Source organism: Castanea sativa, chromosome 4, assembly GCF_040712315.1.
Source record: "Castanea sativa cultivar Marrone di Chiusa Pesio chromosome 4, ASM4071231v1".
In the NCBI taxonomy this organism is placed as follows: domain Eukaryota; kingdom Viridiplantae; phylum Streptophyta; class Magnoliopsida; order Fagales; family Fagaceae; genus Castanea; species Castanea sativa.
Window position 1 is genome coordinate 24059682 of NC_134016.1, and position 16000 is coordinate 24075681.

Genomic DNA, 16000 nt, shown 5'->3' on the forward strand with positions numbered 1-16000 from the left:
TGTTAAAATGTTCATAATTGTGAAGCATCTTCTTGTTCAATTACCTTTTATGAAACACAAATTGCAGACATAATGCAACCTTGGCGAACAATTTCCCGAAGCAATATTAAGTCAAACATTCCTTTGCCTGCCAAGAAAAGAAAAAAAAAAAAAACCAAACATTGCATCATTCATGTTCTTAGTTTAGATTATAATGTTTTGATTTATTGTTGACATGGTAAAAATATTTGTAACATGAAAAAGAAACACCATGAAGAAATAATTTGTTTCATTAATGAATTAGTCATTCAATAGTTTTTTTTTATATATTTATATTTTAAAAGGAGAAGCTTTTGACATTATGGTCTTGTCTTGGCCAGAACCCAAACATTGCATCATTCATGTACTCACTTTAGTTTGTAATGTTAGTAAAATATTTGTGATTGGGAAAAAAAAAATCCACCAAGAAAATAATTTGTTTCATTAATGAATTAGTCATTTCAATATTCTTTATTTATTTATTTATTTGTTTTTTAATTTTTTTATTTATTTAAAAATAAAAGAGAAGATTTTGACTTTATTGTCTTATTGGAAGTCATTATATTGGCTGTGATGCTTCAAACATGAGAGGGTTGATTATGCCAACTGCTTCTTATTTCTACCTTGCCAAGTATTCTGTTTACTACATGCATGAAGTCTTTTGTTCAATGATTCACTAATTTTCTCATTTTACCTCTTTATTTTCCCAGAGGGTTAATCAATGTCTTCGAGTTGCCTGTGGAAACTCTGGACTTGCGTCATGTACGAGTTTTATAGATTGTGGGGTTGGAAAAAATCCTAAACATTTTTCCAATGATACCAATTCAACATGGAATAGCTGGAAAGATAATGTTAATGCCAGTGCTTGTTTAACTAAAGATGGCTTTTCGTATGGGATTTACGAGACTGCTGTCTATCTTACTATGGAACCTAGCATCATAACCAGATATATATTTTCATTATTTTGGGGATTCCAGGTATTCCTTTTATGTATTTCTTCATTTTTGCCTTATCTTTATGTGAAGTGTCTTGTACTTTCTCCTACAACTTGAATTTCAGTCAGAATTTTGTTTTACATAGTTTTTAAATTAACTAGGGATGTGCTATAGGAAAATACATTACAAATTTTGTCAATCCCTTTTGGTGGGAGGCAAACCTGAGGCACACACTTGCCATTGCTTTTGGTTTCTTCCACTTGATTTCTTATCTTGCATTAAAAAAAAAAAAAATCTGATTTGGCTTTGTTTCGTACTTCATATTCCTACTTTTTTTTAAAAAATTTTATTTATTTTATACCTGGCAAAAATATCTGGCAAATAGTACGAAACAGTCGTCAAAAAGCAATATATGGATATTGAGTTGCAGCCTGGATGGTCACTTTTCTAGCTTCAGGTAATATTAAATTTGAAACACCTCTAATAACAAGTCTAATCTGAGCTTGGGTTCCGATATATTATATATCTTCAATGAGGTTGCGGCATTGCCTGTGCCAGTAATCTTTCTTCTTCCAAAACTGTGGTATGTCCTTGCTGATCAGTACCACCATATTGGAAAAACCCATGTCTTTCACTCTGAGTATTGCTTGGGTTTGGCTCTATAGCTACTTTGGCTCAACAAGGCACTTACATTACTTGTCTTGCCCCTCAGGAACCTTGGTTCATTGACTTAGGTGGTCATTGACCTTGAGCACTCTAGCAGTCTTCTGTATGTTACTTTGTTAGATTGCATTGCTTAACCACTACAGTTTTTGGTTTGGTCACTGCCAATCTTAGGGGGAAATTTGCAGGCTAGCATAGTGAGGTGAAACAATATAATAAGTTAACGTGCTTTTGAAAGATTTTTGCAAACTAGCATCTCGAGTTTTATAAAATCGAGTTCCATATAAAACGCGAGACTTAAAAACTCGATTCCCACTTGTTGAGTTGGACCAATTATGCCACATAGATCTCGAGTCTTATAGAATCGAGTTCTACAAAACAAAACCGAGTCTTAAAGACTTGATTTTTGTGGGGAAATTCAATTATGTCATATGGATCTCAAGTCTTATAGACTTGAAATTTAATTAAAATAAGCATAGATCTCGAGTCTTATAGACTCAAGTTTTGCTGGGCAAAATTTTATAAACACAAATACGCTCCTTAACTCATTGAACACTCTCTCTCGCCCAACATTCCTAGCCTCACACTCCTCAGTAACTCACTGCCTCACTCACCCATAAGAGCACTTCTCACACCACATTGCCTCTGATCTCACATCATATTTCCTCTCTCTGTCAACAAATTTACATCTCAGGTAAGGGTTTGGATTTTATTGTCATTGCAGTTGGGTATTATTTGTTGTTGGGTGTGGGTTAAAGAGTTTGACTATTTATTTGGTAGATACTTAACATAACTTATATAAGATACCAATATTGTGAATTATACAACTTTGTTTTGTTAGTGTAAATTTTTTGAGCATTTATTTGCATGGTTTTTGTTAGCAAAATTTATTCATCATTTCTAGGCTTTTATCTTTATCAGACAACGTCATCAAGAAATGGGGGAATTCTGAGCAGTGGTTTCTTGAATTACGAGATGGGAAGAGGGTGGCAGTCCCAATTCAAATTTCTTTGCCTTCGGGAGATGATGTTGTTGGAGTGGACGACTCGAACCAGTTGGCGATGGTACCGGGGGTGTCATCGAAATCAAAGGATGTTATTGTGGAAGATTGGCTTTCAGATATTTGTTTTGAGGATGCTTCTCAGTTTACTGATTCTTCGCCACCTCTATTGGTCGAACCACTGGCTTTCTCTTTGCCTAGCGGCGCTATGGATTCCTCCGAAGGGTTAGCAACTCTGGATGCGGAGAGTTTGCTGGGTAAGGACAATTGCTTAGAATAGTTTCAGGAAAAATTCAAGGGCTTTGATGATTTTCTTGGGACATCCCTCAAAGGTTTGGAATTGCCAGCAACCAAATTCCTGTTGGTTGTTGAAGCTGAGTTACAACAGAGGGATATGAAAGAAAAAACTAACAAAGCTGTGAAGAGCTCAGGAAGGAAAGGAATAAGGGAATTGAGGGGTTTATTTAGCTCTGTCAATTATGGTTCAGCTTCTTCAAGGCGCATCAGTAATGGTAAGAACAGGGCTCTTTTTATTTCCTAATGAATTTGAAGATTTTATCTTGGAATGTTAGAGGTTTGAATGAGAATGAAAAACGGCTCAAGGTTCGTAATTTTTTACACTCTTGGAGGGCTATGTTCGTTTGTTTGCAAGAGACAAAATTGGAATGGGTTACAAGAAGTCTTGTTAGAAGTATATGGAGTTGTCCTTATATAGATTGGTTATATTTGGGTTCTGACTTTGCTTCAGGAATTCTGCTCATGTGGGATGGAAGGGTGGTTGAAAAGATAGAGGAAGCAGTGGGGCTTTTTTCGTTATCGTGTAGGTTCAAAAACGTCAGTGACCAATTTGAGTGGGCCGTCACAGGTATCTATGGTCTGAATTTGAGCAGGAAGCGTCAATTTATGTGGGAGGAATTGGCCGGCTTGAAAAGTTGGTGAAATTTGCCTTAGTGTTTGGGAGGTGATTTTAATGTCATCTGCTTTCTATTAGAGAGGTTAGGGGCGGGAAGATTTACTCGCAGCATGAATGCTTTTTAGATTTTATTTCACTTCATGGGCTAATAGATACTCCTTTGGAGGGAGGTCCTTACACATGGTCTAACTCCACCTCAGCCTCTAGAATAGCTTGGTTTCTCTTCTCTTTGGCATTGGTAGAATACTTCTTTCATTTCTCTCAAAAAAGGCTGCCTAGAGTGTTATCCGATCACTTCCCAATTCTTTTGGAGAGTGGGAGCCATTGAAGAGGGCGAATTCCTTTTTGTTTTGAGAATATGTGGTTGAAGGCGGAGGGGTTCTTAGATAAGGTGAAATCTTGGTGGGAGAATTATCATTTTCTAGGGACTCCTAGTTTCATTCTTGCCAAGAAGTTGGCTGCTCTAAAATCGGATCTGAGGAAGTGGAATGAAACAGATTTTGGCAATATCATAGTCAAGAAACAGCAATTATGGAGTAAGTTGAATGCTTTAGATGTAAAAGAGGACAATCAACCTCTATCTGAGGAGGAAATATTGGAAAAAGCATCCGTTTGCGCTGATCTTGAGAAGGCAGCTTTGTTAGAGGAGATTAGCTGGAGACAAAAGTCTAGAGTGTTGTTTTTAAAGGAGGGTGACTCCAGTATGAGGTTTTTTCATAAGATGGCTAATTCTAATAGAAGAAATAATGGTATTGAAAACCTTATGATTGATGGGGCTTTGTCTTCCAATCAGGATAAAATCGCTGACCACATTGAACAATTCTATATGAACCTATACTCTGAGCAGCAAGAGCAGCATCCTTTCCCGGATGTTCTGGATTTTCCTAGGATTTAAGGGGATAATGTGGATTGGTTAGAGACACCTTTCGAGGATTCTGAGATTTTTGAAGTCATCAAGGAGTTTAATGGGGATAAATCTCTTGGGCCTGACGGTTTTACGATGGCCTTTCAAGCTTGTTGGGGGATTCTCAAACCAGACATCATGGCTGTGTTCCACCATTTCCATGTTATAGGTCAGTTTGAAAAAAGCTTGAATGCAACTTTCATTGCCCTCATTCCTAAAAAAGCTACAGCAATGGAAGTAAAGGACTTTTGGCCTATCAGCCTTGTGGGAGGGGTTTATAAAATTCTTGCTAAATTTTTGGCTATTCGTCTTCGCATGGTTTTAGGAGAGATAATCTCAGCTCCTCAGAATGCCTTTGTTCTAAATAGGCAGATTCTTGATTCCGTTCTTATTGCTAATGAATGTCTTGATAATAGATTGAAGTTGGTCAGCTAGGATTGTTATGTAAATTGGACATAGAGAAAGCCTTTGATCATGTGAACTGGGGATTTCTTACTCGCTAGAGCATTGTGGATTTTCTGATAAGTGGAGGTGATGGATTTCTTTTTGTTTATGAACGGTTCGTTTTTCTATCCTTATTAATGGTACTCCCCATGGGTTTTTTGGAAGTACAAGGGGGTTGTGGCAAGGTGATCCTTTGTCCCCCTTGTTATTTGTGTTGGTCATGGAAGTCATTGGTAGAATGTTGGATAAGGCTGTCCAGGAAGGTCGTTTGTCAGGTTTCAATGTAGGTGTTTCTGCTGGAAGATCTTTGATGGTTTCCCATCTCCTTTTCGCTGATGATACTCTAATTTTTTGTGATGCTAATATTGATCAAATTCTAATTTTTCGTATGGTGCTTATTTGGTTTGAGGCTATGTCTGGTCTGAAGGTAAATCTGGATAAGTCTTAACTGGTGGTTGTGGGGGCAGTTCATAACATGGATCTTTTGATGGCTGTCTTAGGCTGCAAGCAAGGGTTCCTCCCAATGAAATATTTGGGTCTTCCTTTGGGGGCAAAATTTAAGGACAAGTCTATTTGGAATCTAGTTTTAGAGAACATGGAAAGAAAATTAGCAGGTTAGAAAAAATTATATTTATCCAAGGGAGGTAGAGTCACTTTAATTAAAAGCGCTTTCTCAAATCTTCCTACTTATTTCCTTTCTTTATTCCCTACTCCTGCTTCTGTGGCCAACAGTATTGCTAGACTTCAGCAGGACTTTCTGTGGGGTGGCCTAGGAGATGAGCCCAAATTTCATCTAGTTTATTGGTCGACGGTGTGTACTCCGCTTCCTTCAGGTGGGTTGGGGATTAGGAACTTGAGAACTTTCAACGTAGCTCTATTAGGGAAGTGGTTATGGAGATTTGGGCAAGAAAGAGACGCTCTGATGGTGTCAAGTGATAGATGTGAAGTATGGTTGTGATTGGGGTGGTTGGTGTTCTAGCTCTTTCTCTGGTCCATATGGAGTTAGTCTGTGGAAAATATTAGAAGGGGTTGGCACTCTTTATCTTGGTTTATTATGTATGAAATTGGAGATGGTTCAAAAGTGCAGTTTTGGCTAGATCATTGGTGTGAAATTTCTTCTCTCGCAGATCGCTATTCAGATTTATATAGGATTTCCAGTAGCAAAGAGGCAAGAGTGGCAGATTCGATGAGGTACACCAATGGAGTCCTCCATTGGGAGATTCACTTTTGTAGGGAGGTGCATACTCGTGAATTGGAAGCTTACAGGAGCTTCATCAATACCATTTATAGCACTCCTGTAAGGGGGAGTAGGGAGGATAAGAGATGTTGGCTGCCTTGTAAGAGTAAGGGGTTCACGGTTAGTGCTTACTACTATCTCCTAGGCTATAGTGAGCAGTTTTTCCCTTGGAAAAGCATGTGGAAGCAGAAGATCCCTTCCAGAGTGGCTTTCTTTGCTTGGACCGTAGCCTTGGGAAAATGTTTGACTATTGACAACTTAAGGAAAAAAAAGGTTTGCATTTTGGATTGGTGTTATATGTGCAAGTGTAATAGTGAAAGTGTTGACCATCTTTTCCTTCATTGCCCGATTGTTTTGGAGTTGTGGGATATGGTTTTTGGTTTATTTGGAGTTTGTTGGGTTATGCCAATGTCTGTTGTTGGGCTTCTTGCTTGCTGGCAAGGTTGTTTTGGTCGCCACCGTAATGGAAATATATGGAAGGTCGTTCCTCTTTGTTTGATGTGGTGCACTTGGAAGGAGAGAAATAGTAGGTGTTTTGAAGACAATGAGCGTTCCATGCCAGATCTCAAGCTCCTATTTTTTTAAACCTTATTTGATTGGTTCTTTGTATGGAGAAATCAACCTTTTTCTTCTGTTTTGGATTTTCTTGACTTATGTAATGTTCATTTTTGATTTGTTCCCTCCTGTATACTCTGTGTGTACTTGGGTGATTCTCTCTTTTTGATATCAATGAATCTTTATTTACTTATATAAAAAAAAATTCTTTATCATGATCTTACAAGGATTTTTGGCTTTTTTATTTTTATTTTTTTGTATTGGGTACGAAATGGGTAGTGAAATTCATGCCTTTCGAATAAATTGTAATGAAATGAGTATGTAATTCATGCCCTTTGAATGTATAATGAAATGACTTTTTTTGTATTGGGTATGAAATGGGTATGTAACTAGGTAAAATGTTGTATACTTTTACAAGGATTTTGGCTGAGGGTCTTTGGGCTGCCGATTAGAGGAGCGTCTCTGTTAGAGTGAGTGAGCGTCTCCGGTGTTTGGGTGTCTGAATGTGTGGCTGTTGGTGTCTGAAGGACAAGAGTTTTGAAGGAGGAGAGTGTTTGTGGGTGAGAGTGAGTGATTTGGGTGGGTTTCAGTGTCTGAAGGAGAAGAGTGTTTGACGGTGAGAGTGTTTGATTTGGGTGTTTGAGAGTGAGTGTGAGAGTGACAGATTTGGGTGTCTGAGAGTGAGTTTGTGTTTGAAAGCTTGCAAGTGACGAGTGAGGAGGTGTTTGAAAGTTTGAGAGTTTGAAAGGGAGAGTGATGAGTGAGGTCTGAAAGGAAGATTTTAAGCGGTCAGAAAACGAGTTTTTGTAACTCGAGTTTAAAAGCGAGTTTTATAAACTCGATTTCCACGTGGAAAAATTTGTCCACATCATTGTATGAAAAATCCCTAACTCGAGTATTAGTAACTCAATTTTTGCATTGATCTCGATTTTTCAAAACTCAAGATGCTAGTTTCCCAAATTGTTTCGGAACCTGACAACTAACGAAATTGTTAGCAATTTAAGGTTAATTGGAAAAAAAAATCCCAATCTTAGTCCTAATCTCTCTCTCGTGTCTTGTATATTCTTGACTTTCTTAGTAAATCTTTTGTCAATAGTTAGCTTACTAAACTTTTGAATTGCGTTGCCATCTTTTTATTCACTCATTGTATCTTTCAAGATCTCTAGATGGGGAATATTCTTGGTGGAGGGAATGAAGCTGGTGGACTCTACTACTTGGATTAGCACGGTTCTTCTAGCTTAGTCACTTCTCACTTGTCTACCTCACCTCTCTAGTATCATTGTTATCTTGGTCATTCCTCTCTCTAGGATTTGAAGTTATTAGTCCTGTCATGTTGTAGAGTCCTTACAATGTGAAGCATGTCAGCTGAGTAAGCACCATGGTTTTTAAACCTGAATTGTATAAAGAATTGGACAAGGGAGATGTTCAAAAACCTGAGATTGGACTGAGGTCGAACTAAGGTCAAACTGTGATGATGTAATAATTAATTTAATAATTATTTAAAATATAAATAAATATATTAATTTAGTGAAAATTGAAAATTTGACTATAATTATTTAAAATTAATTGAAAATTGAAAATTAATTATTTAACATATTTATTTTATTTTTATGCAAGCTTCTATGATATCTAAATTAGTTAAGCCATGCCAAAGCCCATTTGACTACCCAATAAACTTTTTGTATGAAACCAAACAAAAAATGTTAAGAAAGATATTTCCCATTAAATTAAATAAAAAAAGCCTGAACAGTGGTGGACATTGATTTTCCTGCCATTTAACTTTTTTGTGAGACTGAGACCCATTCCCCATGAAATTTAAAAAATAATAAAATAAACCAAAACAAAACAACAGCTAGCTAGAAAGCCTAGAACAGTAGGACAGTGGATAGCGTAAAGCTAGCTAGAAAGCCTAGAAGAGAGTGAAAGTGAGTAAAATTCAATTGTCTTGTCTGCCCCATTTAAAAATATAGTCCAAGAAAATAGGTTGAGTCTAAGCAAAGCAGTGGGTGAAACCACATAAAGAACAAGAGAGAGAGAGAGAGAGAGAGAGAGAGAGAGAGAAGAAGAAGAAGAAGAAGATGAAGAAGAAGAAGAAATGCTGAAAGTCTGAAACAGGGAAAGAACAAGAGAGAGTGCGAGATATTGACAGTCAGGCATTGAACAAACCAGAGGGCAAAATCGTAGAAAGAACAAGAGGGAGAGGAGAAGAAGAATAAGAAGAAAAACTGAAACAAGAAAGGAACGAGAAAGAGAGTGAGACAGAGAAGAAACTATGATGCAATCTTAACGTTGGACAACATCTCTGGGTGGTTGAAGCTTCAACAATGGCAATAAGGTGATGTAAGTTTGTAAATACCATTTTTTTATAGCTCTGACCTAAACCATGCGAACCATCCATGATTTTCAAACTTGGGCGGTTCGACCGCGATTAGAACGGTGCCCTGCATTTTTGGCATAGGACGGTTCCTAGAGTTATCGTATTAGTGAGAGGTTCCCTATTAATTGGATCATACCATATAGTTTGGCCTAGGTCTAAAACCATGGCAAGCACCATAGGGTGCCTTTTGTCTCTAGGTGTGAGAATCGTGTTAGTAGTCCTTTTCATTTAGTTCATTTTAATATTTAGGATCCAATAAACACTCCCTCATTGTTGGGATTTAGATCTTTTGTTATTTTTGTTGATAATTATTCTAGGATCACCTCTTTTTTATCTTATGAAAGAAATGTCCGAATTGTTCTTCATTTTCAAATCTTTTTATATGGAAATAAAGACTCAATATAATGTTTCACTTCATATTTTTGATCTAATAATGCTTGTGAATATTTTCATACATTGTTGTCTTGTCTCATTTTTTTGATGATCTTAGTATAATTCGCCAATCTTGATGTCCTTGTACTCCACAGCTAATGGAGTTGCTATATGCGAATTGCATCATTTGTTAGAGGTTACCCGTGCCCTTTTATTTCATATGAGTGTCCTCAAATCCTATTGAAGTGATGATGTGCTTGTTTCCTATCACCTAATCAATTGTATGCCTTCTACTATTTTAGGTGGTCAGATCCTCTATACTGTGCTATCTCCTTTTGTTTTTTGAGAAAGAAGCCGATTGCTTATATTAATTTTAATCAACTACATCCAATTGTAAAATTGAAACAATATGCGATGGGACATCTTCCATCCATACTTGAAAATCTAGTATGTGTAATGCATTTTTGGGCAGACTATGAGCTACCCTATTGCTGTTTCTCTTAACATGAGAATACAAAAATCTTACATAATTATTAGCAACCCTCTTCACATCTTCTATCAGCAAACCCGTTGCAGATAAGCTACGCTCCTTTGGCTTCAAAGCTTGAATAGGACCAAGAGAATCACCTTCAAGAAATAGCACTTCGGAAACCCAGCTCAAGCGCAAAAGACACAGCCTTCAGAGCAGCCAGCGCCTCAATCTCCTTAGCCTTGTATGCTTGATGGATTTTTTCTGAACAAGAAGCCAACACAGCTCCATTATTATCTTGGATTACCACTCCAATTCCGGACTTATTAGATTCACTGAAAACGGCACCATCAAAATTTATTTTCACCAACCAGCTTGCGGACACCTCCATCTCAATCCTCCATTGCTACTGTCCGTAACCTGCACTTCAGGAATCTGCAGATTTGCTCTAAATTGTGCCAGCATTTGCTTCGCTATTTCAGCCACTTGATGAAGCGGAACTGCTTGTAGATTCATTCGAGCTTTGTTTCTCTGATTCCACACCATTCATGATAGCAGCTCCTTAACATCTGTAAACTCAACCTTAGACCTAAAACACCATGCTTCATGATCATCCCAAACCACTTCTAACTTCGGACATGACCAAAGTGCATGCTCGGTCTCCTCCACAGCAGAATGACACCTCTCACAGATTGGGTCATCTGTAATTTTCCTCTTCATCAGTGCCTGTTTAGTTGGCAGAGCATTACGGCAAGCTTGCCAAAGGAAGTTTTTAATTTTTGGTGGGACTTGCATCTGCCAAATCCCCTTCCAGACCTGTTTATTACGAATTGGTGGGACTTGTGGGCTTACTTCCACCTCTGACTCTTGTTTAAGGAACACATAACCAGACTTGCATGTGTAGTGACTTGATGTGGAGTATGGCCAATACAAGGAGTCCTTAGTTGCTACTCAGCTAAGAGGAATCTACCTGATCAACTCAGCATCCTCTTCCACAAATAAACCATCAATTAGCTCTTCATTCCATTTTCTTGTGTTTGGATCAATGAGCGAATCCACTGTATGATTTTCAAAACTCTCTAATGGACAAGTTGGCTGCCATGGAGGGCGTTTTCTTGGCAGCCAGCGTTGCTGCCATATATTAATTTTTCCCCCACTTCCAACCCTCCATATTGCCCCTTTTGAATGATGTCTCTCCCCCTAAGGATACTCTTCCAAGCATAAGAACCCAACCTTGAATCGGCAGCCTCCATTATTGAAGAATTTGGGAAGAAGCAAGCTTTAAATTCCTTATAGAAGAGTGAGGTCTTATTATGCAGGAGCTGCCATGCTTGCTTTGCTAAAAGAGAGTCATTGAACATGGCAAGATCACGAAAACCCATACCACCAATGGTTTTAGATTTTGTCATGTTCTCCCATTTAACCTAATGTATTTTTCTATGGTCACCTCGTTGTTACCACCAAAACTTCTTAATAAGGGACTCAATTTCATTGCACAAACTTACCGGCAATTTAAAGCATCCCATAGTGTACGTAGGGATGGCTTGAATAACTGCCTTTAAGAGCACTTCCCTTTCGGCTTGGGAGAGTAATTTTGCTTCCCACCCTTGAAGTTTCCTCCATACCATCTCCTTTATATAATTAAAACTCTCTTTTTTTACTTTACCAACTAGAGAGGGCAGCCCATGGTAATTCTCATATTGCATGATTTTCGGCACTCCCAAGTTCACCTTTATTCCGTGCTTGACTTCTTCCGGTACAAATTTGCTAAAGAACAAAGAGGTTTTACTTCTATTTACTTTTTGTCCCGAGGCTTCCTCATACTTGTTTAGTTAGTCCATCACCTTGTCACACTCCTCCATTGTAGCCCTGCAAAAAATAAGACTATCATCTGCAAAGAGCAGATGCGTTAGTTTAGGGCCTCTCCTACAAAGGGAGTAGCCATGGATATTGCCTTGTAATTCAGCATTTTTAATCAAACCATTCAGCCCTTCCGTACAAAGAAGCAATAGGAAAGGGGAAAGTGGGTCTCCTTGCCTAATCCCTCTTTTAGGAAAAATCATCCCATATGATTCTCCATTCACCAAAACAAAATATGAAACTGTTTTCACACAGCCCATCACAAGATTTATCCACCTCTTCCCTAAACCCATCTTCCTCATTATCCCCTCTAAATAATACCACTCCGCCCGGTCATAAGCCTTATTCATATATAGTTTTAGTGCTATATAACCATAAGAGCCCCCCTTATACTTCTTCATACTGTGTAGGGTTTCAAAAGCCACCAAAATGTTATCCGAAATTAATCTTTCCTTAGTGAAGGCTGATTGGTGTTCTGTGATAATGGGTGGAAGTATCTTTTTTAGGGATTTGCAAGGACTTTGGAGTATATTTTGTGGAGTATATTTTGTAAAGTACATTACAAAGGCTGATGGGGTGAAATTGATGTGCGTATTTAGGAGAGTTTATCTTTGGCACAAGAGTAATAAAAGTATGATTTAGGAGAGATGGTAAGGTACCTGAATTAAACCAAGACAATATGGATGAAGTGACAACGTGATTTGCTGTGCTCCAAAAATGTTGATAAAAGAGTGGCGGCATACCATCAGGTCCAGGTCCTTTGAGGGGAGCCATTTGTTGGAGGGCACTAATGACTTCACACACCTCAAACTCCTTACATAGGGCTGCATTCATCTCTTTATCTATCACTGTAGGCACACACTCTAGCATGCTAGCGGGAACACTACCCTCTGTTGAAGCAAATAGTGACTTGTAGTATTTTACTTGAACCTGAATTCCGACCAGAATCACGGTTAGCCAATGTACCTGAACTTCCCTTCTTCTTCGCTGCATAGTAACCAGGGACTAAGATTGTGCTTTTCCTAGCAGCTACGAGGGGGGTGCTTTCAATTGTGGTCCAAACTCACGTTGTTCCACTTTGAGTGTGCCCTCGCTATCAATCCACAACTCACAATCTCTATCGTCGTTAGTAAGTCACCCACACCAGTAGCATAAATTTGGCAACCTCTCATTCTTGAACGAAATCCACACTTGTTTTCCTCCACCAACAGATATTAATCTCCCACGGCACAAAGGTAAAGATAAATTGATGGAGACTTGCACATGTATGAAATGACTCCCATCAGATAATTTTGGATCATTCGGCACTGAAACCTCTCCCAACACACTACAAATTTTCTTTGCTGCCTTAATTGTCATATATTTAATTGGAATTCCATGCACCTGAACCCATAGCTTAGTCTTCTCAAATTGTATATCTTCTAGTGGCGCTTCATTTTCATATCGACTCATCACCACCAGATGTTTGTCAAAACTCCATGGTTCGCCTTCTAAAATTCTGTCCACATCCTCATTGTCGAAAGAGAAAAGAATTTTATGGTCTCTAAAACTCTGAATCTTGAAACCATTTTTGGCTCTCCATAGTAGGGTGAAAGTGTTAGCTATAATCTCCATATTAATGGCTCGTCTGGTTAAAAACTTTGCAGCAATGGAGGAATTCTCAACTTTTTCATCAAGTAAACAACAACCTAACCCCTCCCTATCAGAGAGAGTAAGCCGATTCCATGATTGAGCCAACTCATCCATTCTCACTCACACTCGAATCTGTTTCCCAAACCCCCGAAAAAGAACCCAACAAGCTTAGGAATAACAGTATTACTCCCAGGATACTAAAGCACCTTCTAAGAAGGGACACTCTAATTCTACTATGTAAAGGAAATAGAGAGAATAGACCCCACTTCTAAACATAGAGAAACTTTTTGTTTAACTTGGATTTCACTGTTTTGTTCTATCTCCCATTGTACCTTAATTTTTCCAACCTCCTAAATTCTTTGGTTTTGTGCACTATGTTCATCTCTTATGTCTAAGGGGTGATAAACTTGATCCTAGATCAATTAAATGTGTTTTTCTTAGGTATTCTCATTTACTCACCTACTCTTTGTCTTTCATTAGTGCCCCATGTCTCCTACTCTAATTCCTCCTGAAAAACCACTCCAAGTGTATCATCGTCGGCAACAAGAAGAAATGTATGCCTTGTCTCAAAATGCCACTTGGTCTTTAGTTCCTCCTCTAGGGAAGCTAGTGTTGGCTGTCATTGGGTGTACACTGTGAAGTATTTGCCTAATGGTTCTTTTGAGCATTTTAAGGCTTGTTTGGTTGCCAAAGGGTATACATAACATGTAGTGTTGATTATGTAGAGACATTCTCTCTGGTTGCTAAAATTTCTTTAATCAGAATTTCAAATTCCTTAGCTGCTAATTTGAGTTGGCCACTATTAAAGTTAGATGTTAAAAGTGCAATTTAAATGGCGATCTAAAGGAAGAGGTGTAGATGGAGCAACCATCTGGGTTTGTTGCACAGGGCGAATCTGGGACGGTATAAGGGCTACATAAAGCCATTTATGGTCTTAAGCAACCTCCTAGAGTTTGGTTTGGTTATTTTAGTGTGGCAATGTTAAAGTTTGGATTGCAACGTTGCCAATTTGATCACTTTGTATTTTCTCATACCTCTAAGAGAGGAAAGATTATGTTGATAGTGTATGGTGATGATATCATAATCACTAGTGATGACAAGAAGGACATTAATGATTTGAAGACATTCCTTTAAAACTCCTTTCAAACTAAGGATCTGGGCAAATTTCATTGTTTCTTGGGTATTGAGGTAGCACGATCTAAATAAGGCATTTGATTATCACAAAGAAAGTACGTGCTGGATATTTTTGAAGAAAATGGCTTGCTAGGATCTAAACAAGTGGAGACCCTTATGGATCCTAATGTCAAATTTTATGAAGATCAGATAGAGCTATTATCTAATCCTAAGAGATATTGTTATCTGGTTGGTAAACTAAATTATCTCACAGTTACTTGCCCAGATATAAATTGGGGGGGAAAGAGAGGGTTTCCTTGTCTAATATCTCTAGGAGGTATAATGGTCTGGGAAGGTCCACCATTAATTAACACACAATAAGATACAGTGGTAACACACTACATGAGCCACTGGATCCATTTATCCCCGAATCCTATGGTAGATAGGAAAACTTTAAGAAAACCCCACTTTAGCCTACCATAGGCTTTGTGCATGTCAAGTTTAAGGGAACCAAACTCTCCTCTAATATTCTTCTTTCTTCTTAATAATGACATAAAATTCATGTCCAAGGATGATATTAGTACCTCTGGTAGAATGCAGCTGGTAACCCATCTGGTCCAAGGGCTTTGAACGGTCCAATTCGAAAGAGTGCTTGAATGATTTCTTCATTCTGAACAGGCTCCTCCAGCTTCATTTTTTTATCCATTGACACAGTGGGCATAGGAACTATGCTTAGTTCTTGGATCTGGTTGGCCTCATATGCCTGTTGTGATGTATATAGTCGCTGGAAGTAATTCTGGAAACTCTGGAAGATACCTTCTTGTGAATCCACCCAACAACCCTGATCATCCTTTATCTGCTGAATTCGGTTTCATAGTCTATGGTTTCTAGCTTCCATTTGGAAGTACTTAGAATTCCTGTCCCCATTGATTATCCAGTCTCATAGCACTTTTTGTGTCCACATGGTTTCCTCTTGTTGGTATAATTTTTTCCAACTGAAAGCGCTAGTCTTCAGCTTTTCTAACATCTTCATGGGACCTTATGTTACTTTGTATTTCCTGCAATTCCATCATTTTGTTTCCAACGTCCACTTCCACTTGCCCAAACACATTCTTGTTCCTCTCCCACAAATTGCCTTTCACTTCTTTGATCCTCTGTACGAACCAGTAGGCATGAAAACCGGCCTTGTTACTGTTCCATGCTTCTCTTATAATGCTCTGGCAGTCAGGCTGATTGGTCCACAAACACTCAAAACGGAATGGTTGTCCTTTGAAGATTGGGCTCAGTCCATGTCCAGTGGAATGGGCCCATGATTTGAATGCAGGATGGGGAAATTCCTTACCACATTGTGGGGGAAGCCATGCATTTAGTCCATTGTGACAAAGACACAATCAAGCTTTCCATAACAAAATCTTCCCCTAGTTTGCCATTCTTCCAAGTGTATGCTAGTCTCTCAGAGTTGAGTAGAAGAAATCCTTCTTCTTAAGCACAAAAAATAATAATCTCAA

General features: G+C 38.3%; 1 protein-coding gene across 4 annotated transcripts in view; it reads left to right on the forward strand.

Moving 5' to 3' along the window:
• LOC142631759 (putative cyclic nucleotide-gated ion channel 20, chloroplastic) overlaps window positions 1-16000 on the forward strand; it is a 52177-nt gene that overhangs the window by 17390 nt on the left and 18787 nt on the right. For 3 of the 4 annotated variants that reach the window (XR_012843655.1, XM_075806067.1, XM_075806066.1), the window contains one exon: window positions 729-995. The exons of the other annotated variant lie outside the window; for it this stretch is intronic. Coding sequence is in view for 2 of the 3 variants with exons in the window: in XM_075806067.1 (XP_075662182.1) it covers window positions 729-995 (267 nt within the window). In the remaining variant the exon portion in view is untranslated. The remainder of the gene's footprint in view (window positions 1-728; window positions 996-16000) is intronic. 4 annotated transcript variants of the gene reach the window in all.